This window comes from Dasypus novemcinctus, chromosome 1, assembly GCF_030445035.2.
Source record: "Dasypus novemcinctus isolate mDasNov1 chromosome 1, mDasNov1.1.hap2, whole genome shotgun sequence".
Taxonomy (NCBI): domain Eukaryota; kingdom Metazoa; phylum Chordata; class Mammalia; order Cingulata; family Dasypodidae; genus Dasypus; species Dasypus novemcinctus.
Genome location: NC_080673.1, coordinates 42,571,229 through 42,596,435, shown reverse-complemented (window position 1 = coordinate 42,596,435; position 25,207 = coordinate 42,571,229). Strand labels below are relative to the sequence as shown.

The 25,207-nt window shown below is 36.8% G+C and overlaps 1 protein-coding gene across 4 annotated transcripts in view; it reads right to left on the bottom strand.

The window, feature by feature from the left end:
- LRBA (LPS responsive beige-like anchor protein) overlaps positions 1-25,207 on the bottom strand; it is an 891,557-nt gene that overhangs the window by 559,389 nt on the left and 306,961 nt on the right. For all 4 annotated transcript variants that reach the window (XM_058282502.1, XM_058282620.2, XM_058282452.2 and 1 more), the window contains exon 36: positions 10,236-10,344. In XM_058282502.1, the coding sequence (XP_058138485.1) occupies positions 10,236-10,344 (109 nt within the window). The remainder of the gene's footprint in view (positions 1-10,235; positions 10,345-25,207) is intronic.

Sequence of the window (25,207 nt, the reverse complement as noted above, 5' to 3'; positions counted from 1 at the left end):
TAAATAAGTGAACATACATGCATTCACTAATTTTTTAAAAATTTAAAAGTACTCGACTTGGGAAAAATTTGATTATTTCATTGAAAAACAGTTTGTTCTAAAAGACAGATATTGCTAAAACATTTGCGTCCTTAATCTAAAATAAAATATATATAGTCTTGCTATATTAAAAATTAATCAAGTGCTTTCATAGTCTTAAATTCATAAAATAGATTCTTCAGTTTTATTATTTCAAAGAAATTGACTGACTGAACAATGTTCTGAAGTTTCACTAAGTTGATAGGAAGTGAGTTATATAGTAAAGCAGATGAATTCCAAAGCAACATCAGCCAAAAGAACATTAGGAAATTCTTATTCAAGTGAGATTCTAATTTATATAGATTCCTAAAAATAAAATTAGGTGATAATCTTGATCACATTTTCTTGCATATACTGCAATAAAGTAATAAATAATACTAGAACTATGCTAGACAATTTTTTAAAAAAAGGATTGTCAAGAAATGAGTACGTTCACTCATACGACCTTTTCACAAGATTAGGTCCAATGCTTTGGCATGATATAATTTTAAAAATAAATATTCTGTATACAGCTACAGATTAAAAAACAAAGTTAAGATGTACCTATAATCAATGATGTCATGACATTCATGAAAACACTACATAAATCAAAAGCAGAATATGTCAAGCATATACCACTCCGGTGATTATCATGCAATGAACTAAAGAGATGTGCATTTCAGATCTACAAACTGTCATGAAACCCTCGATAAAAAATGAGGCTAGTTAGCTACGTTACAGTCACAAGTAGAAGAATAAATGTGACAACAGCTCTTTTTGCAAGAAAAAGTAACTAGTAGTAGATATATTGCTAGCACATATATTATTAAACAATGCACATGATAAATTCAAGGTTGAGCTGAATACAGATAACCTTCAGAATATCTGTAGTAAAAATATGCCTTCACTTTGTAGTGTATTATTTAACATTTAAGACCAGTATAGGTAGGACATTATTAAACATGAACATACTTGGGATTTTGTTTTATAAACAAAGAATAACTATTTTCCACAAATATAAGACTAATAGATAAAAGAAAACATATGTTTGCTTTCTTAAAATTGTCCCTCATGATCATTCACTGAATAAATAGAAATATTTTATGCACTAAAATCTTAAGTAACAATAAAATTGTTTGGAAAAATTCCTGCTTTTTTTAGATGTTTTGTCATGATTTATAATATTACTATACAATGTAATAAATATCATAGCATGAAGATAAAGATAAAAATGAAAAACTGTACTAGACAAACAATGAAATAAAATAGCTCAGAATAAAGCTCCTGTGTGTTCCAGGATTAAATTTTATTCACATATGCTACAAAAATATGATAAAGTTTGAAGCAAATTCATAGAATAAAGATGAAGAGCAAAAGTGCCTGGTTCTGGATCCCAGTTTAACTGGGTTATTTACTCTTTGTGTTGTTTCCTCCTTTGTAAAATAAGGGGTAATAATGATACCTAACTCAGAGGCTTATTATAAGGATTAAATTAGTTAATAGTTATAAAGTACTCATAATAGCTCCTGACAAATCATAAACTCATGCAATACTAGCTACCTTTGTCACCATCACCCCTCATCTAAACTGCAAACATACATATTGTTTTGGTCAAATCAATTTTAACTCTTACATAACAGAGATTTTTAGACTTTTTTGCTCCTTTGAATTCCACATATTGGCTCCTTTCTTATTCACACTTATACAAACACATGAACACATACACGGCTACCACCATTGAAGCAGGCTAGTTAGGGAATCAATAGACGAATCTGGAACCTGGTAAAAAATCACCGCCATTAAAACATGTGTCCTCCAGTACCCCCAAGATGGCTGCTGGCAGACCACTGTGAGATTCCCCCATTCAGAACAAGTTCTCTGGAAGCCAGGAGAAGCCCTGAATATTCTCCAGGGGTCTTATCATTGGGCCCTCCTGGGGGATTAATGGGTGGGATAATCAATCAAAACAGCAAACAGCTGGAACTCCTCCCCTGCCATTAGCAAAGGGGTGGAATAATTAATGGTTCAAAGGGCAAGCAGGAAAGCAAACCAGCCCTGTCCTTGTGCCTGTTCCTGCTCTTGCTTTTGATGACCTGTTTTTGCCTTCCCCCCTGCCCCTCCCCAAGGAACAACACTCAAGTAAAACCTGGGCATGTATAATCTAAAATGGGGAATTGTAGTCTGTAAATCAGCCCTCCTCATCACTCTTCAGCCACTTCCTCTCTACCTGGGACCCATGATCTGTTATTTTCTCCTATTTCTCTTCCCTCCCCTCCTTAATAAATTACTGATCTAACTAACTAGCTTGCTCTTGAAATTCATTTCTTGTATCTTAGCCAAGAACGTAGAGAAAACCTGGCTGTACCGTGATCACAAAAGAGGTAAGATGGTGCTACTTAAACTGTTACAAAACAGAATCTCTTCGTAAAATGAAAAGAATGAACAATCTCAATCCAGAGTTACAACAAAGTAAAATGCTCTACTATTAAATAGAAAAAGACAATAAGGAGTAATTTCCAGGTTAGGATGGTAGGCTAAAATAGCAATTTTTAAATTAGCTAAATAAACAAACAAACCAGAAAAGGCATAAGATAAAGCACAAAACTTTAAAACAACTGGTTGGAAAGGGAAAGGGGAAAATATAAAGACAATGGCATTGGAATTGAGGATGCAGGAAAGCTCAGTTCTAAACCATCACTTCTGAAAAATGTTCTTAATGCCTTCAAATACAGAAAGAAGCAAATTGAATAGGTATCATTATTTCTTTCCTTTCCTAAACAAAGATGCTAGAAAAACTGACCATATGAAGACAGGTGAAGCAAGGGAAGTGAAAAATGGAGCTGACTTCCCATGACTGAAATAAGACTGCGCACTACTCCCTGAACTGGCCGGAGTATTGATTCAAAGCCTAAACATGTTCCCACTGAGAATAAGCAGCAAGCTCTAATAAGATGGAATGAACTTGGTAGAAAATACTTTTAAAAATCTTAAAGAAAAAAAAAATCTTAAAGAGTAAAGCTCAGATATTCTAAGAAAGCCTCCTTGCCTCTCCCAAAAACATTCTTTCTCCTTCACAGATTACTGAATAATGGGAAAAATCAAATTGTGAACGTCTTAAACTCTAGCTCAGAGAAGGAGAATATTAGCTTTTAAAACGGGGGGATGGGGGGTGGGGGGGTGGGAATCACAAACTAAGATTGGTGACTACCTAGGATTAGGGCAGAATAGTCTAAGCATGAACAACAACAAAAAAAGTCATAGTCATGCAAACATATCATCAATCAATTAACCAATCAACAAAAAACAAGCCATTAAATAGATAAAATAGAAATTCTATACAAAAGAAAAAGAGACCAGGGAGAAAAAAACCTCAAAAAATTAAATTCTTCATGATTATTTTCTTCTAATGAACTTAAAAATTTTGAATCAAAAGTCAAGCAAAGGGAAGCAGACTTGGCCCAGTGGTTAGGGTGTCCGTCTACCACATGGGAGGTCCGTGGTTCAAACCCAGGGCCTCCTTGACCAGTGTGGAGCTGGCCCACATGCAAGGAGTGCCGTGACACACAGGGGTGTCCCCGCATAGGGGAGCCCCACAGGCAAGGAGTGCGCCCCGTAAGGAGAGCTACCCAGTGCGAAAGAAAGTGCAGCCTGCCCAGGAATGGCACTGCAAACACAGAGAGCTGACACACAAGATGACGCAACAAAAAGAAACACAGATTCCTGTGCCACTGATAACAGAAGCAGACAAAGAAGAACACACAGCAAATAAACACAGAGAACAGACAACTGGGACCAGGAAGGGGGGGGCGGGGAGAGATATACATAAAATCTTAACAAAAAAATCAAGCAAAAAAGATAAAACTCAAAATAACATAACTGAAACACAACAAAGATAATTCAATTTAAAAATGACCAAACCCCTCTCAATTAGAGGCAGAGTGGGCATCACCACTCCAGAATCCTTAGGTTTGGGGAATGAATGATGGACTAGAGTAGACTTACTTTTATTCTATTATAGACTAATTGTTATTCTAGCAGTGGAAGAACTTTTATCACTGATGTGAAGGCAGTGGCCACCAGAAGTTATGAGGGATGGGAGAGGGGGAAAAATAGGTATAATATGGGGGCATTTTCAGAACATTGGAACTGTCTGAATGATGCTGCAATAACAGATATAGGCCATTATATATCCTGTCATAACTTACAAAATTGCGTGGGGGAAATTTTAAACTATAATGTAAACTATAATCACCCTTAGTGGCAATGATCCAATATGTGTTGCTCAATTGCAACAAATGTACCACACTAATGAAGGATGTTGTTAATGTGGGAAAGTGTGGGAGGGTAGGGAGTGGGGCATATGGAATCCCCTATATTTTTAATGTAATATTTATGTAATCTAAGTATCTTTAAAAAAACAAAAATGAAAAAATCCCTTAAGAAAAAAATGGGCAAAGGAAAGAATAGAACTTTCAGCAAAGAAAATATGCAAATAGCCAATAAGCACATGAAAAGATGAACAACATCATTAGCCATTGGGGAAATGCAAATCAAAATCACAATGAGATACCAGTTCACAGTCACTAAGATGGTTACTATTTTTAAAAATGGAAAGCAACAAATAGTAAGAATGCAGGGGAAACTGGAACCCTTGTACATTGTAGGTGGGAAAGTAAAATGGTGCAGCCTCTCTGGAAATTAGTTTGGCAGTTCCTTAGAAAGCTAAACACAGAATTACGAAAATGACCAGGTAATTGCCCTTTTAGATATATACCCAAAAGAAATGAAAACAGGAACTTGAGCAGATAATTTGTATACTAAGGTTCATAGGAAAATTACTCACAATAGCCAAAAGGTGGCAACAACCCAGTGTTCATTAAAAGATGAACAGATTAACAAATTTTGGTTTGTGCACACAATGGAATAGTATTCAACCATAAAAAGGAAAGAAGTTCTGATACGTGTTATGACACAGATGGACCTTGAAATCATTATATTCAGTGAAATAAGAAAGATACAAAGGACAAATATTGCATGATTCCATTTAGATGAAATACCTAGAAAAAGCAAATTCATAGATTAGAAAGTACATTACAGGTTACCATGGGGCTGGGGGAATTGAGGAAGGGAGATTTTTTGCTTAGTAGGTACAGATTTTCTGTTTGGGATTATAAAAAGCTTTGGTACTAAATGAGAGTGTTGACAGCACAGTATCATGAATGGAATTAAAAATGCTTAAAATGTGAAGACTCTAAATAAACAAAAAGAGGAACAAAACATAATCAATATAGACATAATAAATTACAAACAGCAGAGACAACAACACTAAAAATTTAGTTATTGAAGAACAGAAGATAGACATAATCACAAAATATTAAGTTGGTGCAAAAGAACTGGGGTTTCAGACCATGAAGTTTATTTATTTTTTAAAGATTTATTTATTTACCCCCTCCCAACCCCCCATTGTCTGCTCTCTGTGTCCCTTCTTTGTGCGTTCTTCTGTGTCTGCTTGTCTTTCTCATTAAGTGGCACCAGAAACCAATCCTGGGACCTGCTGGAGTGGGAGAGAAGGGCTCAATCTCTTGCACCACCTCAGCTCCCTGGTTTGCTGCATCTCTTGTTATCTCTCCTCTGTGTTTCTTTTTGTTGCATCATCTTGCTACCTCAGCTCTCCACTTGGACCAGCTTGCCACACAGGTTAGCAGTCCACATGGGCCAGCTCTCAGCTCAGGCCAGCTCACTGCACAGGTCAGCATACCTTCACCAGGAGGCCCTGGGAATCAAACCCAGGACCTCCCATACGGTAGACAGGAGTCCAATCACTTGACCTACCGACCTACCTCTCCTTCCCCAGACTGTGAATTTTAAATCATTATAACTAGGCTCAAACACATCTTTATTAATCAAAATAGGAACCATTACAATCAACACATTTTTGCCAATGAGGAATAAGTTAGTTAATTTCTGTAGTGTAAAAATCTGTGCTCTCGGATTTGACAAATTCTTGGAAAGCATTTCTGCATCCTGCTATTTGTGGAACAGTTTTCCCTTCAAAAAGTTGTCAAGATGCTTGAAGTGGTAGAAAGTTGGCAAGAGGGCAGGTGAATATGGAGGATGAGGCAAAACTTCATAGCCCAATTCATTCAACTTTTGAAGCACTGATTGTGCGACATGTGCTCAGGTGTCATGGAGAATTATTGGGCCCTTTCTGTTGACCAATGCCAGCGGCAGACACTGCACTTTTCGGTGCATCTCATTGATTTGCTGAGCATACTTCTCAGATGTAATGGTTTTGCCAGGATTCAGAAAGCTATAGTGGATCAAACCAGCAGCAAAAAAACAAACAGTGACCATGACATTTTTTTGGCGCAACTTTGGCTCTGGGAAGTGCTTTGGAGCTTCTTCTCAGTTCAACCACTGAGCTGGTTCTCGCCAGTTGTCAAATAAAATCCACTTTTCATCGCAAGTCACAATCCAATTGAGAAATGGTTCATTGTTACGTAGAATAAGAGAAGATGACACTTCAAAACGATGATTTTTTAAAATTTTCAGTCAGCTCATAAAGCACCCACTTATCCAGCTTTTTCACCTTTCTAATTTGCTTCAAATGCCAAATGACTGTAGAATGGTCCATGTTGAGTTCTTTGGCAATTTCTTATGTAGTATAAGAGGATCAGCTTTGATGATTGCTCTCAATTGGTGTTGTCAACTTCTGATGGCTAGCCAATACACTCATCTTCAAGGCTCTCCGCTCCTTTGCAAAACTTCCTGAACCACCACTACACTGTACATTCATTAGCAGTTCCTGGGCCAAATGCATTGTTAATGTTGCAAGTTGTATCCGCTGCTTTATGACCCATTTGGAACTCAAATAAGAAAATCACTCAAATTTGTTTTTTGTCTAACATCATTTGCATAGTTTAAAATAAATATAAAATAAATAGCAAGTAAAAAGTAATTAGCAAAAAAACATAAAGAAATGTACATTTCTGTATATCATAACCACATTTATTTAAGAATGTATGCCAATATTAAATGGCAAATTTCAACAATGCAAAACCACAATTACTTTTGCACCAACCTAATATATGTGAAAATCAAAGAAATATAGAGATACATAAAGATATAAATATGAAAGACATACACATACACAAAATAAGATTAATAAGTGGGCCTAGGTATGGGAAAATAAAACAGAAAATACACTTCAAATTATATTTTAAGAAAATTACTGATAACTGAAGGGAAAGCTTGAATCCATATATTATAACAAGAGACTATTTCAGGAATACATTAATTTAGAACATTTAATACTGAACCATATTGTTATTCCTGCAGACAAAAGACAGAAAAAGCAAATCATCAACTGAGGAAAATTATCAAACTGGCCTCATACCTCTCTGAAAGCAAAATTCAAAGCTAGAAGACAAAAAACAATGTTCTATAGGAAAGCTATTATGAGCCATGACTATTAAATCAATCAAGGTATCATTCAAACCTAAAAACAGTAGGCAAATAAATATTCTTAAGGATAAAAGAATCTGAAGTTTACAATACACATGAGCCCCTTCTTGGGGGCAGATGAAATATAACCAATTAACCATCAAGTCAAAATAAAGAACCTGGCAATTAAAAAGTTGTGACTATAAAAATGGTGGATTAAATTCATGTAAATAAAGAATAAACTTTGAAATACTATGAGAATTTTGATTACAAAACCCAAATGTTATAATCTAAATATTAACATTAATATGTTAAAGTTTGGAGGTGAGAAGAGAAAAATATGAGACTAATTTGCTCAGCTTTCATAGCAGGATGTCAATGAAATATGTAATGTTCATTGAATTGATGTGAATACACTAAAAACTACTGAATTGTACATTTTAAAAGGTGGACTTTATGGCACATCAATTATATCTCAGGAAAGCTCTTATTATCATTTCTTTGAATGAATTCACCAAACTCTTAATGTTTTTCTAATTTATTAGCCTTAGGATCTTTTAGAAAATAATGATTATTTTGCTAAAGAAACATTTTCTTCTGTTTCATCTCAGCTGATTTTTATTTTGATAAATATATTCACAATGCTGAAATAAACAGCCTTGCATATCTATCCTTATACGTCTTATATGAAAGGATACCATTGCCCAGCCCATATTCCATATCCCTTTCAAAAAAACATATTTTACTTTATCTCAAACTGAAAAAAATATGCTAAATAGTGGCAGTGATAGTAGGTACCTTTTGTCCCAATTTAAATAGAAATGTCTTTCACATTTAACTGTTTAAAATGACAATAAATACACTTTATCAAATTTGATCATTTTCTTCTACACTATTTTTAAAAATTCAGTTATATTAGGTGTGGCTCTTAAAGTTTATAGGGATTTTTTCATATTTATTGATAATTTCATGCTTTTCCTATTTGCAAATTTTTAGGCAGGAAGATATCTTAATATTAAATGGATTTGAGGAATAAGCTCTCAGACATTATACTACATTGTTCTTTCATTGCATTGCTGGATTCTGTTAGCTAAAGTTGTACTGGGAACTTTGCAAGCAAATTCTTAAGTGAAATTGGTCCTCTAGAGTTTTATTTTTCTAGTATCCTTTATAGGTTATGATGACTGCATAAAAGATACCAAGGAGACTCTGATCTTATTTAATGTTCTACAAATATATGCAGTATTGGAATTATATGCTCTTGACATGATAGAAGGAACCCAGCTGATGCTTTTTATTTAAATACATGTCTTCAAACATAGCGAATGTTCTTACCGAATTTTCTAATTCTCCTTAGGCAAATTTTGGTAAATTATATCACTAGGAATTCTTCATTTCCTCTATGAATTCAAATTTATTATCACGGAGTTGCACCCATGTTCAGGTGCAATTATTATTGAGATATTTAAGAAGTACTACCAGAATGGATCTGTTACTTGCTCCCACTGTGAGGTTCCAAGAATGAAGCTGTATGTCTCCCTATAATTTCTTTAGCTACAAAGATTAACATGCATTCAAACATGAAGGATAAAGAGACCTTACTACTCAATGTTCAGCACCTCTTTCTAAGATCCAGTAAAATCTCATCTTTGGGGGAGCAGATGTGTCTCAAGCAGTTGGGCACCCGCCTCTCACACAGGAGGTCCTGGGTTTGGTTCCCAGGGCCTCCTAAAGAAGATGAGCAGACATTAACAAGCTGATACAATAAGCAGACACAATAAGCAAGGAGTGGATATGACTCAAGCAGTTGGGCACCCATCTCCCACATGGGAGGTCCTGGGTTCACTTCACAGTGCCTCCTAAAGAAGACAAGCAGACAAAGGAAGCAGGCACAGCAAGCAGACAAAGGAGGGAGCCACCTCAGGGGGGAGGGAAGGGGGAGTCTCATCTTTGCCATAGGAATCTTCATTTCCAGTTAATTAGTCCATGTCTTCTCCAGAAGACCAAAGTCTTGTACCAACTTTTTTTTGCAGGGGGGGGGGGAGGGAATGGACTAGTAGAGCCAAGACACAGCTCACATGGTTAAAATCAGCCAAACACAGAAGCTGCTTTGAGTAGCTATTAGCTGAATTGGAGCTAGATTGGAGGGATAAAAAGAATCTTCTCAGAATCCCCCATGACTTTGTAATAAACTTAATTTTTAATTTTTTTTAAAGATTTATTTTTTATTTATTTCTCTCCCCTTCCCCCCCCCCCCCCGTTGTCTGCTCTCTGTGTCCTTTTGCTGTGTGTTCTTCTGTGACCGCTTCTATCCTTATCAGTGGCACCAAGAATCTGTGTTTCTTTTTGTTGCATCATCTTGTTGTGTCAGCTCTCCGCGTGTGCGGCACCATTCTTGGGCAGGCTGCACTTTCTTTCATGCTGGGTGGCTCTCCTTACAGGGCGCACTCCTTGCACGTGGGGCTCCCCTACGCGGGGGACACCCCTGCATGGCCTGGCACTCTTTGCACGCATCAGCACTGCACATGAGCAGCTCCACACGGGTCAAGGAGGCCCAGGGTTTGAACCGTGGACCTCCCATGTGGTAGGCGGACACCCTATCCATTGGGCCAAGTCTGCTTCCCTAAATTTTTAATTTTTGATGATATGGTATACTGTCATTTTATCTGGACAGTTTCCCACAATTACCATTAAAAAATTGTAATTTCCTCACATCAACCACATATTTAACCTACCTCAAATTCTGCATGTCTGTGAATATCCTCTGCTTTCTGTCTGCTCAGGATGAATTCAGCTTCATTTGCTACCCTTACTAGATGATCCTTCATTGTTTGGCTAAGCAACCTATAAAAGATGAATTTAGTCAAATAAATGAATATATACATAAGCACAACATAAATGATTAATCAATGGTACAAAATGATACATTTTGTTATTTTGACCAGGAAGGAATGTTTTACTCTCCTCTTCTGACATCATATCCAATGAGGTACCACTCTTTTCTACTAAAGAATTTAAGAACATAAGAATAAGAGTTTAGGCCTCTAGCAATAGCAGATTAGATTCTATCAGACTAGCCATTTCCACCTAAAGCAACGAAACATGGTAGATCAAATAAGTTTTTCAATCTTTTAAAATGGCACTTGCAAGCTACCAAGACATCTAAAATGTAAGGAGCCGAATAAATTCACTACCTTCTCCCCCAACATGGGACATGACTCCCAAGGATGAGCCTCCCTGGTACCAAGGGATTATTACCAAGTGTTAATTAGTGACGCATTTTTAAAAAGACCTTGACCAAAAAGGGGAACTATTACATAAAACAGAAATTTTTTATGGCTAAAAGATTTCAAAGTGAGTCAAAAGGTCATTCCAGAGGTTATATTTATGCAGGACTCAGGCAGTTTTCACAAACTTCCACAGTAAACAAAGTCTCAAACAAAAGTGCTGCTGAGAAGTCTAGGGACATCTAAATATCATAGGCGAGGTGCACAGTCTCATGCAATCAACACCCTCTTGGCAGGCCCTATTAGGGAATATATGAAAAGCCATTATATTTCCCCAATACAACATAGTTATACTCATTTATAACTCATGATTCTTCTACTCTTTATATCTGACCTTATAATTTTCAATATGCCTGTTAAATATATTTCTCAGATATTTAAATCTTCGGATTGTTACAGCACAAAGTGTAAACCATAAGTAAACTACAGACTTTGGTTAACAGTAATGCATCAATACTGCTTCATCAATTATAACAAATGTACCACACTAATGTGAGATATCAATAATAAGGGAAACTGTGGGGGGAGAGGGGGAGGGTTATATGGGAATGCACTATACTTTCCATGTAATTTTTTTGTAAATCTAAAATTTCTCTAAAAATAAAAAGTAAAAGAATAACATAAGAAAGAAATTTTTAAAAGTTGGTGGTCAAGGCTCCAGACACCCATGTTAGTCCCTCTCTCACCCTCATCCTGACATGATATGGAGCCAGACTGTACTCCCATTGTGAGTCCCCAGCCCTGTACTAGAGGGATCAGAGTAACCCCTATGCACATAAGGAGATGCCTGCATGTTGGTGCAAAAAGGAGATGCCTGCATGTTGGTGCAAATCTGTCTGGTGAAAGCCTAAAACAATGAACCAGGAAACTTGTCTCAGGCTCGCACTCCCAGAATATGTTCCTATAGGCAGTAGCAGCTTTCAGTCAGTTAAAGCAATATAAAGGCCAATTAAATCAAAGCTCCCTGGGGCAAAGGATTACCTGCACTGCATTAAGCCATGCAACAGAGCACACAAGAGGAGGAGAAAGCCTATTTCATTGGTAGAAGAGGAGGCATTCAAATTCCTAAAAATGAAGAAATTCCTAAAGCCATGAGCAAATTCAAGCCCAGGAGAAGACATAGTCTCTAAGGAGTCTCATGTAGAGGACCCTCCAATTCCCATTCTGCTCATGCTGATTGATCTTCACAGAATAGCTAACCTCTAATTAAGACCACCAACCAAAGTGGAGCCAATATACAAAGACTGTGAAAGGTGTTCTCTGCATTGATTTATTTGATTTTGTTAGCTCATTGCACCAAAGGAGTTGAAGACCACAATAATGGAAATGATAACTTCCCTAAAGGTTTTCAGTAGCCAATTGCAGCTGGCAGAAGAAAGGATCAGTGAACTCAAGCACAAGACAGTTGAAATGATTCAGGTTAAGGAGCAGAAAGAAAAAACAATTTTGAAAAGTAAATAAATCTTAAGAGTCCTGTGGGTCACCACCAAGCACACCAAAATACGTATCATAGGACTCCCAAGAAAGAGAAAGAGACAGAAGAAATATCCAAAAAAAAAAAAAAACAATGGTATGGAAACAACCCACATGTCCATCAACTGATGAATGGATAAACAAATTGTGGTGTATGCACACAATGGAATATTATGAAGCTGTAAGAAGAAATGAAGTAGTAGTGAAGCATGACAACATGTATGAACCTGGAGATTATGCTGAGTGAAAAGCAAGTCAGACACAGAAGGAAAAATACTGTATGATTGAACTACTATGAAATAAATAGATTAGGCAGATTCATGTAGTTAATAGTTTAAATATAGGTCTCCAGAAAACAGAATGAGGGAAGAGAATGGAAAGCTGAGGGTTAATCTTTGCAGAATTGGTAAAAAGGTTGCTTGTAAGTCTTTGGAAATTAATAGAAATGGTGAAAGTACATCACAGAGTAACTAGCAGAGCTATTATATGGGTATAACAATGGTTAAAAGGGAAAGACTAAAGTCATGTAAAGTCTAGTAATATTACTAGAAGGAAAGCTAAAAACTGTAACATGGGACTATTTAAGATAATGAAACCTCATGTAAACACGAATATGGGTGATATTGCACATATAAGACTTTTTTAACAAAATATAAATACAAATATACTAGAAAGAATTAAAAAAGAATAGCAACCATTTATGGCAAGGGAAGTATAGAGAGATTGAGAATTGAGAGGTGATCTTTTTTTTTTTTTTTTCAATTTTTTAAAATTTTTTATTTTTTTTATATTTTTCTTAATTGATTTTGTAAAAATATTACATTAAAAAAAATATGAGGTCCCATTCAACCCTACCACCCCCACCCCACCACTCCCCCCCCAGCAACCCTCACTCCCATCATCATGACACACCCATTGCACCTGGTAAGTACATCTCCGGGCATCTCTGCACCCCATGGTCAGTGGTCCACAAGTGATCATTTTTTTATTATTGGAATAATGAAAGTACTCTAAAAATGATTCAAGTGATGAATGCACAATTATGTGATTATACCAAATACCAATGATTGTACACTGTGGATGGATTTATGCTTTATTAATGTATTAATAAAATTGATTTGTTAAAAGAAGCTTAAAAAATAAACAGCTTATTAAATGTAAAAAAATAATGGTAGAAATCTTTCCAAATTTATGAAAAAATATGAATAAGCACATTTAGGAAGTCCAATGATCCTCAAACAACAAATTAGGAGATAATAATGTGAAACACATAGTAGTCAAATTATCAAATATCAAGGACAAGGAGAAAACTCTGAAAGCTGCAAAAGAGCAAAGTGTTATGTACTAAGGAGTCCCAACATACTAAATGCCAATTTCTCATCAGAAACCACGAGAAACCAGACAAGAAGGCATGGGAAAGAAATACGTAAAGAAAAGAAAAATTGTCAATCAAGAATTTTATGTCAAGCAAGACTCTTTCAAAAATGAGGGAGAGATTAGCCACTCCAAGGGGAAAAAAAAAAGCTGAGGGAATTTGTCACTACAAGATCCACCCTACAAACAGTGCTTAAAAGGACTTCTTAAGACTGATAGGAAAGGACACAGGGCAGTGAATCAAAGTGGCATAAAGAAATAAAGACCTCTGGTAAAAGTAACCATACAGGTAATCATAAATGCCAGTACTATTGTAGCACATTTTTTGTATGCAAGTCCACTGTTTGTTTCCCATAGGTTCTAGAATACCAATGCAAAAAAGTAATGATACATCTATGGTTCTGGAATGCATTATATAAAAATTTATTAACAAGTAAAACAAAAAGGTACAGGGATGGAGGAGTACAGGAACACTGAGCATTTGCTATTCATGTTAAGCTGGTATTACATAAAATGTGATTATTACAGATTTAGGTTGTTAAATTTAAGCCCCATGACAACTACATTGAAAATACATGAAAGTTCTGAGAAGAGATTCAAACAGGTATAATTCCAGAACAGTCAAATAAATATTAAAGTAGGTATTAACAGAAGAAATGAGAAGCAAAAAAAAAAAAAAATTATAACACTTAAAAAGACCAAATAGCAAAATGGCAGAAGAAATTCCTGCATTATCTATAATTATGTTAAATGTAAATAGATTAACCTCTCCAGTAAAAAGAATGTAAACAGGAGACTCACCTTCAGTTCGAAGACAAAAGAAGGTTGAAAGTGAACCGACAAAAAAAAACATACCATGCAAATAATTATCAAAAGAGAGCTGGGACAGCTATACTAATACCAGGTTTAAAAAAAGCCTTTAAATGTAAAATTATTACAAGGGACAAAGAAGGTTATTAGATATGATAAAGGGATCAATTCAACAAGAATACATAACAACTATAAATATCTATACAACTAATGGGTAGAACCCCAAAATAGATGAAGTAAATATTGATAAACTTGAAGGGAGAAGTAGATGGTTCCACAGTAATAGCAGGAGATTTTAATGCAACACTTTAAATAGTGACAGAACATCTAAACAGAAGATCAGTAAGGAAATAAAAGACTTGAACAATACTATAAACTTAAAAACCCTAACAGCCATATATAGAGCATTTCACCCAACAGCAATAGAATATACATTCTTCTCAAGTATACAAGGATGATTCTCCAGGATAGATTATATGTTAGGTTACAAGACAAGACCCAATAAATTAAAAATTTTGAAATCATACAATGTATCTTTCTCCAGCCACAAAGGAATGACGCTAGAAACCAATAACACAGAAAGTGCTAAAATTCACAACTAAGTGGAAATTAAACAACACACTCTTAAATAATTAAGAGTCACAAGGGAAATGAGAAAATATCGTGATACAAATGAAAATGAAAACACAACATACCAAAATATATGGGATGCGATAAAGGCAATGCTGAGATGGAAGCAAGCCAAGTGTCCAGCAACCAATGAATGGGTAAACAAAATGTGTTATAACATACAATGGAATATTATTCAGAGTAAAAAGGAGTGAAATTCTGATGATACTACAGCACAGATGAGCTCGAAGAGTGAAATAAGCCAGACTCAAAAGGACAAATATTACCTCACTGATATGAAATAAGTAGAACAAGCAAATTCATGGAGCTACAAACTAGAATAGAGGTTACCAGGAAAGAGGGTGGGGCTTGAGAACAAGGAGCTAATGCTTAATTGCTATAGAGTTTATGTTTGGGGTGATGGAAAAGTTTAGGTAATGGATGATGATGGTAAGCACATTGGGAATGTAATTAATACCAATGAATTTTGTTGGAATAAAGTAAAAAGGGGAAATTTTAGGCTTTGAATATATGTCACTAGAATAAATTTTTTTAAAAACATAGCACTGGGAAGTGCTGTGGCTCAATCAGTTTGGCTCCCGTCTACCATACAGGAGGCCCTGGGTTCGCTTCCCAGGGCCTCCTTGTGAAGGCAGGTTTACCCAAACACTACTGAGAGCAGCCCGGCCCACAGAGCACCCCAGAGCGCCAACTCAGCAAGGTGATGCAACAAAAAAGGGAGACAAGCAAAAACGCAGAAGAGTGTGCAAGCGAATGGACGCAGAGAGCAGACAGCAAGCAAGCCCCAAGGGGGAGTGGAATAAAAAAAACAAACAAGCATAGCTCTGTACAACACAGTGAATCCTAATGTAAACAATGGTAGTACAATTATAATAATATTCTTTCATCAGTTGTAACAAAGACACCACACTAACGCAAGGTGTCACTAACGGGAGTAGGTATATGACAATTAAATATTTTCCACATGGTTTTTCTATCACCCTACCACTTCTTTCATTTAAAAAAAAAATCAGAGTCCTTGGAATAACTAATAACAAAACTGTTCTTGAAAGGGAAAAGCTAAATACTGTAAAGACATTAGTTTTCCCCAAATGATCTACAGATGTAGTGAATCCCAATCAAAATCTCGCAGGTTTTCCTGTAGAATTTGACTAATAGAGTCTATAGTTTATATGAAAATGTAAGGACAAAGAATAGCTAAGATAGTCTTAAAGAACAGCAAGTAGAAGTGAAGAATATTATAGCAACTTTATAAGAGCCACAAACTAGCACTACCCAAATATCCATTAAGAGTACAATGAACTTTTTAAATTTGAGAATATTCATATAAGAGAATACTCAACACAACAAATAGAACTAATGACAGACACAAAAGGACAACTGCAGTATCATCTCACTGATATGAACTTATTATAATAAGCAAATTCAGTGAATTAGAGTCTAGATAGATTATAGCTCAGTGGGGGATAAATACAGTTCAGAGAATGGGGAGTTGATGTTTAATTTCTATAGAATTTCTACTCACATTGCTTGTAAAGGTTTTGAAATGGATGGTGGTGGTGATAGCACAATATTGTGAATGCAAGTAATAGCAACAAATTATATAAGGTGCATGTGGTTAAAAGGGACAACCAGTTCATATATATAACTAGAGTGAAAATTAATTTGAAAAAAAGCATAGGACTGTATAAAACAGTGAACCCTATTATAGACAATAGACTATTTTTAATAATACAAGTATAAGAATTTCTTAATGGATTTTAACAAATTAATAGAAGAATTAATAATAGGGTAGAATATGGGGAAAATATACCTAATGTAAATTATGCACAATAGTTAATAGTACTATTTTTTCCCTAAAAGAGGCACCAGGGATTGAACCTGGGACCTCATATGTGGGAGGCAGGTATTCAAGCAACTGAGCTACAGCCCCTCCCCATTATTACTATTTTAATAATTTTTCATCAACTCTAACAAAGGTAAATAGTTTAAAAAAAAGTACAAGTATAAAAAAAAGTGCTGTCATAGATTGTAACAAATGTTCCACACCAAAGCAAGGTGTTGGTTTTCAGGTAGTATATGGGAATCCTGTATTTTATGTATGATGGTTCTATAAACCTACAATTTCTCTAATACATATATACATATATATACTTGTACACATATATATGCATAATATGCATATCCAATCCAGAGTGATCTAAATCAATTATACTACTAGTAAATTGCCATATCAACATGCTCCAAAATTTCAGAAAGATATGTGCATGTACAAGAAAGTTCACTGTAACACCATTCATAAAAATGAAAACTTGAAAGAACTAAAACATACAACCATAAAATTGGATAGATTATGTGCAGTGACAATAAATGATAGCCACAAAAGATAGTCACAATATAGTGACAATATATTATTAATTGGAAAAAGGAAAGTTGAATAACATTATGTACAATGACTTTGTAAAAAAAATGCCATCGACATTATATCAAATTTGCAATGTTCTAGAACCAGGGTCAAAAATTATAGCATTTAGGCCAAATCTGGACTGCCGTATATTTTTTAAATAAAGTTTCATTAGAGCATACCTCTGCCCATTTATTTATGTATCATCTATGGTTACTTACACATTACAATACAACAGAGTTGAGTGGTTGTGACAGAAAACTTCTGCCTAAAATACTTACTTTCTGGACCTTTCCAGAAAAAGTGTCCCAACCCTGGCTCTAAAAGGGACTATAAATCATCCAGTTAATACTTATACTCTCTATTCTCTTCAGTTTTACAATAATCACTAATTAACATAAATGAAATTATAAAGTCCTAAATTCAAAAGTTTTCAACCACTTTTTTCATGTCTACTTAATTTATACACACTATGATAGTTAGGCTTATGAGTCACCTTGGCCAGGAAATGGTGCCTCATTGTTTGGTCAAGCAAGCATTGGCCTAACTGCTACTATGAGAACATTTCATGGACTTAACATCATTAGTAAGTTGATTGCATCTATGGCTGATTAAATTACAATCAACTTAGGGTTATTCTCTTCAGCAATGAGAGACCTACTCTATTACCCTCTAAACTCATAAATTATTGAAATACCTCTTCAATTTCTGGATCATATTGTTATGGTTTTTTTTCAAATGCTGTTAAACAGTACACATATAGTGATTACAGATAAAACAATTCCTTGTTTAGTTAAAAAAAAAAAACCCTGCTAATTAATAACTTCCTATGATTCCGTAGAGAAAGCAAGGGTTTTTATGAATGCATATATGAAATACTGGATTGGGCTTCTCAATGTCCCTCTAGAGACCTAAAACCACAATTTGAAATTAACATCAATATATTGCCTAGCTGCACTCAAATATTAATTGAATTAATTAGTCAATGGCACAAACATCCTCCCAGTCCCCAAACAAGCAACCTCAAAGTCATTCTAGTCTCCTCCCTGTCCTATACCACCTTCCTCCAGGGTCAAAATCAATCAGCAAATCCCGTCAATGTTTCTTCTGTGTTATTTCCAGATTTAACTTATACTCTCTATTTTCAAATCCAATGCCCTAAAAATCAAGCCTTAATCATGTTATCCACATTACAACTGGATAAGTCTTCTGAGAGTTTACTCCAATTTTTTAATATCATTTGTGCCCACAATTCCCCCTGCCTTTTGAATCATTGTCAAACATCTATTCAACACATAGTATGCTATAAATACTACACTAAATACTCAGGATGAACTCTCCTTATATTTTAGGAAGGGAGAAAGAAAATACATTAAGATTCTTTCGAGCTTTAAACTCTATCATAGTGCCAAGGGGAACAGACCCTAGGATGACTCCCAGCGATTCATATGCTTAAAGAATTCCATTAGCATAAGTTCAGGCAAAATCAGTGTCTTTCTTTTAGCAAATAGAATATGGCAAAGATGATGGACAGTTACTCTCTAAATAGGTTATATTACATAGCAAAGGTGATAGGATAGTCATTCCCATAATTATGTTAAATTATATAAGATCCGATCTTAGCAGACTGGAGAGAGTCTCCTGTGAACCTTGTGGAAGTAAGTTCCCATATTGTGAGACAGTCTGTGATACAAACAAGTGGCAAGATTCTATGGGCACCCTTTCAGAACTGAGAAAGATCCCCAGGGATAGACAGCAAGAAAATGAGACTGCAGTCCTACAATGGCAAGGAAGTGGATTTTACCAAAGACCATGTGAGCTTGATAGAGGGTCCCAAGCTCCAGAGAGGATGATAGTTTGTCTGACACTTCACAGCCCTGTGAGACCCAAAGCAGAGGATTCAGTTAAGCTATGCAGACTCCTGACACATGGAAACTGAGATAATACATATTGTTTTAAAACTGCTCAATTTGTGATAATGTGTTATGTAGCAGTAGATAACTAATAAAATTAGAAATAAAACATAAGAATACATAAATGCACTATTATAGTTCATTGAAGCAAAGATCCCTGAGTCCCCAAGTTTAAAAAAACTCCCATTAAGAACAAGAGCATAAAGATGGCCCATAAATAAGGGAGAAAAGGAACAAGAAAAAACAAGGACATTCCATACAACACTATGAAAAAAGCTATGAAGGGAAAATATTTCTGTAAAATGTTTGGTAGAGAACCAAAACACCTCTTCCTACCAATTATTCTTCAACATTGCTATATACTCCATACCTTCCCAGTAATTATAATCTGTCTTGATGTTTTATTCATTTTTGGTTATCATAAAAGTAAATATGTTCTGAAAAACATGAAGGAACACTTCAATAATGAAAGCTCCAGCCCCTTTTCTATCTAGTTTTCAGAATAAGCCACCAACATTAAAAGTTTATATTCCTGTCTTGATTTGCTTTCTAAAGATATATAAGCATATGTAGTAGTAATATTTATGGAGTATTATATGAAGTAATTATGTATATGTGTGTATATGAGCATGCACATATATGTATGTATAAAATGTTTTTTAATACAAATGAAGTTGTACTATACAAGCTTATTTATATCACTTAGTGGTAGACCATGATTATATAGTTAACAACTGAAGAGAATTAGAGTAGATGGAATGTACCATAATTTAACTAATACTTTATTTAAAGATCATTCATTCATTCATTCTCTACCCTGATTACTAACATCACTGCTCTCACCCAGTTACAGAACCTAGAAATATCAGTCATATTTGACTCTTCCCTCTTCACCATCCTGCACATCCAAGAGACTAAGTATTACCCACTCTACCTATGAAATGGGTATGTTATGGTATGGTATGTTTCCAGAGCCTACTTCAAGCATGCAGTACCATGGCTTTATTTATTACATCAGCCTCTAATCCAAATCCTTTACATTAGTCTTATTCTGGTCAGTTATTCATCAGGGTCATCTTTTTAAAATAGATATCTCATTATCACTCTATAACTTTTCAGCTATGTTTCCATGATGTAGAAAAGAGACTAAACTTCGTTGCATGGCTTATAAATCGGCCTTTTTTCCCCTAATCCTTTCTACTCTAAGCACACTCAGATAATAACTGCTTTCGCAAACATTATGCCCTATACTTCTACACCTCTGTGCCTCTGTTCCTCCAGTACTCTTTGTCAGGAACAATCTCAATTCATATTCCATCTGGCCTAACTTAGAAATCCTTCAAAGCCAAACTCAAAAGTCAAATTCATTACAAAAACTTTTCTGATCATACACCTGCTTTCACTCTATACAACTAACATTCCACAAGGTGCATATGTCTCTTTTGTGGCAAGAATTAGATGTTATCATTCTCTATGGCAACACAGCAATTACGCATTTATAAAACTGTCTGGCATTTTAGATGGCACCAACCATGTAAACTTATGAAACAGCTGGATATCTTATGAATTCCAAAAACAGATATTGGATTATGTTTGTAATCTGATCTGTACCTGGGCCTGATTGAGTTACGATCAGGGCTTTAACTGGGTCATGTCATTAGGGCACTGAGTCCTCACCCATTAGAGGGTAGAGACTCAAAGATACAAGGCATGACAAAGGACAGAGTTGGGGATTCTTAATGTTGGAGTTTTGGTGTTGGAGTTTGATGCTGAAGTCTTAAACTGGAGCCTTGGGGAAAGAGACAGAGCCATTCGCCTGAGAGTCTACAGCTGACCTTGTGGAGAGAAGCAAAGCCTAGAGAACCTCATAGTCTACAGCAGTCCTTGAGAAGAAAACAGGAGCTGAACCCAGAGGAACTCAGGAAGTCTGAACCCTCGCAGACATTGACAGCCATCTTGCTCCAATACGTGAAAACGGACTTTGGAAAGGGACGTAACTTCTGCTTTATGGCCTGGTATCTGTAAGCTCCTACCCCAAATAAATACCCTTTATAAAAACCAACCAATTTCTGGTATTTTGCATCAGCACCCCTTCGGCTAACTAATACACCTTATATGACCACGAAAGATCTTCATATGACCAAAGCCTGAGTCTTTGGATGGAGGCAGGAGTACAAACAGCAGGCTTCAAAAGTAAATAAAGGGAAGCGGATGTGGCTCAAGCAATTGGGCTCCTGTCTGCCATACGGGAGGTACAAGGTTTGCTTCCTGGGGTCTCCTGGTAAAGGCAAACTGGCCCAAGCAACAAGCTCGTCCAAGCAGAAAGCTGCCCACAAGGAGTGCTGGCTTGAGCAGTGAACTGGGGCAGCAAGATGATGCAACCAAAAGAGACACAGAGAAGAGACAATAAGAGACACAGCAGACGAGGGAGATGAAATGGCACAAGAGACTGAACACCTCTCTCCCACTCCAAAAGGTCCAAGGATTGGTTGCCAGTGCTACCTAAAGAGAAGACAAGCAGACACAGAAGAATGCACAGCAAATGGACACAGAGAGCAGACAATGGCAGGGGGAGGGGAGAGGGCAGTAAATAATAAATCCTTAAAAAAAAAAAGGTAAATAAAATTATTGAACACACACTTCTGCCAGGCATCTCTAGGATACCAACTGTAAGGAATACAAAGAGCAAAAAAAAAATTGCCCTCCTGAAGTCTACAATTTATTATGAGAAATTAGGGGGGGGATGTCATCAGCATGGAGACATAAAACATCCCCTTGAAAAGTTAACCCTTAGAACCAGTTGATAAATGCACAAATCCCAATTGCTTAGAACTCTGGAAAAAGATAGAGACAGGGGAAAGATGCCACAAACACTGAATTGAAGAAAAAGAAAAATTATACCCAAGATCAGGTAGTAAATTTCTGTCCAGAACCCTTCCCCTCATTCGGTCCTGCACAACATGGGAGTTATACAGAGACAGCACAGCCCAGGTCAATCCTACCACAGATGCAGACTACAGAATAACTCACAGCACAAGTTACAACCCAACACATATACAGACACAGGGACACAAGTCCACAGAGACTGAAGGCACAACACAGGCTGCTGAGACAGGCTGCATTCAAAAGGGAACCCAAAGATGGAAGTGGGGGAAGAGAAAGAACTGCAAAACTACAGGCAAGATGTTCCTGCATCAATTCAGCTTCAGTTGACTAGACAACCTATGTCAAACAGACTTTCATGGATTAACCTATCATTCTGGAAGATAGGTTAATATTGCTCCATGGGATCAGATACCCTAATGTGGAAGAATCCAGAGGAAGAAAAGCCTCTGTGGAGAAAAAAAAAGGAAAAGGGGGGGGGGTTAATTATTATGAGACAGAATGGGTTCCAGAATCGAAAAGGGTAAGGGAAAGGAGGTATTCAATAAGGGAGAGCATTAAAACAAATAATAGGAGCTGGGGAGAAAATTTTGCATAAAAACAAATGGAAAAGATCAAGAAACCCAGAGAAGGAACACAGGAAAGGAAACTTTCTCCTGTAGGTGAAAAGATTTCACAAAGACTGCAATCTTAAAAATGATATCATAAATCCAGGACAGGAGACAGATGGAAAAGAGCTGAGAAAATCTGAACAGTTAACCTAGGCTACTCTTAAAGTCGACAATAAGCTGGACCAACCATTAAAGAAGAGGCTTAACATAATGCCAATCAAAAATAAAACTCTAGACAAGAAAGAGAAAATGACCTTTAGAGTTAAATCATCAAGATAATTAGATGCCCACTCATAAATTGCTGTGCATTCTTCATTGTCTGCTAGTCTTCTCTTTAGGCAGCACTAGGAACTGACCCTGGGGCCTTCGGGAGTGGAAGAGGGATGCTCAATCTCTTGCACCATCTCAGCTCCCTGGTCTGCTGCATCTCTTATTGACTCTTCTCTGTTTCTTTCTGTTGCATCATCTTACTGTGCTCAGGTCAGCTTGCCATGCAGGCCAGAACTCCTGCATGGGCCAGAACTCCACTCAAGCCATTTTGCCATGCAGTCCCACTCACCATGCGGGCTAGCTTGCCCTCACCAGGAGGCCCCAGGAATCAAACTCTGGACTTTCCATATGGTAGAAGGAGCCAAATTGCTTGAGCCACATCCACTTCCCAGTGAAGTGATTTTTAACTAGCCTGTCAAAACCACCAAGCTTGGGCAGAACAGTCCAGTCATCAAATGGTGCTGTGAGTACTGGATATCCACACCCAAAAGAAGGTAAAAGGACACCTATCTCACCTTATACAAAAAACTCAAAATGTATCAAAAATCTAAATATAAAAGTAAGACCCATAAAGCTTCTAGAAGAAAATGTAGGGGGAAGTGGATTTGGCCCAATGGATAGGGCATCCGCCTACCACATGGGAGGTCCACAGTTCAAACCCAGGGCCTCCTGACCCATGTGATGAGCTGGCCCACGCGCAATGCTGATGCACACAAGGAGTGCCGTGCCACACAGGGGTGTCCCCCATGTGTGCGGGGGGCCCACATGCAAGGAGTACGCCCCATAAGGAGAGTCGACCAGTGCAAATAAAGTGCAGCCTGCCCAGAAATGGCACCTTACACACGGATAGCTGACGCAGCAAGATGATACAACAAAAAGAGACACGGATTCCTGGTGCCGCTGACAAGAATACAGGCAGACACAGAAGAACATGCAGTGAATAGACACAGAGAGCAGACAATTGGGGGTGGGGGCAGGGAAAGGGAGAGAAATAAATAAAAAATAAATCTTAAAAAAAAAAAAAGAAAATGTAGGAAAATATCTTCAAGACCTGGTGATAGGGAAGCGGACTTGGCCCAATGGATAGGGTGTCTGCCTACCACATGGGAGGTCCGCGGTTCAAACCCTGGGCCTCCTTGACCCGTGTGGAGCTGGCCCATGCACAGTGCTGATGATGCGCCCAAGGAGTGCCATGCCATGCAGGGGTGTCCCCTACATAGGGGAGCCCCACACGCAAGGAGTGCTCCCCATAAGGATAGCCGCCCAGAGGGAAAGAATATGCAGCCTGCCTAAGAATGGCACCATATACACAGAGAGCTGACACAACATGACGCAACAAAAAGAAACACAGATTCCCAATGCTGCTGATAAGGATAGAAGTGGTCACAGAAGAACACACAGCAGATGGACACAGAGAGCAGACAACTGCGGGGGGGGGGGGGCGGGGGGGAGAAATAAAAGAAAAAATTTTTTAAAAAAAGACCTGGTAATAGGTGGTGAATTTTTAAAGAAGATAAGAGGAGGACTGAGATTGACTACTGATGTTTAATGTATGTAGAAATTTTAATTATCTTTACTGTAAAAGTGTGGAAATGTATAGTGGATGGTAACAAATTATAGTTAACAGCTGGTTTATAAATGGGTATGTGGCTAAAAAGGGTAGTCTTGGAATATAAATGCCAATTGCCATAAAGTTAGAGAACAGTCCAGGAACTGAATAACACAATAAACCCAGAGGTGGATGAGACTTGTGGTTGATAGTACAGATGCAAGAATGTCCTTTGTGAACTAGAGCAGATGTACATCACTATTGCAGGGAGGTGGGTTGAGAAAAAGCATGGGAAAAATACAACTAAAGTGACCTATGGACTGTGGCTAACAGTAATATAGTAGTATTCAAGCATCTATACCAAAGATGTACTGGTTTGATAATAGGGGAATACGGAAAAAGTGTGCCAAATGTACACAATGGACCATTGTTGGTGGTAATGGTCTGATGATATTATCTCATAATCTGTAACAAATATTCCACTACAGTGCGGTATGTTGATG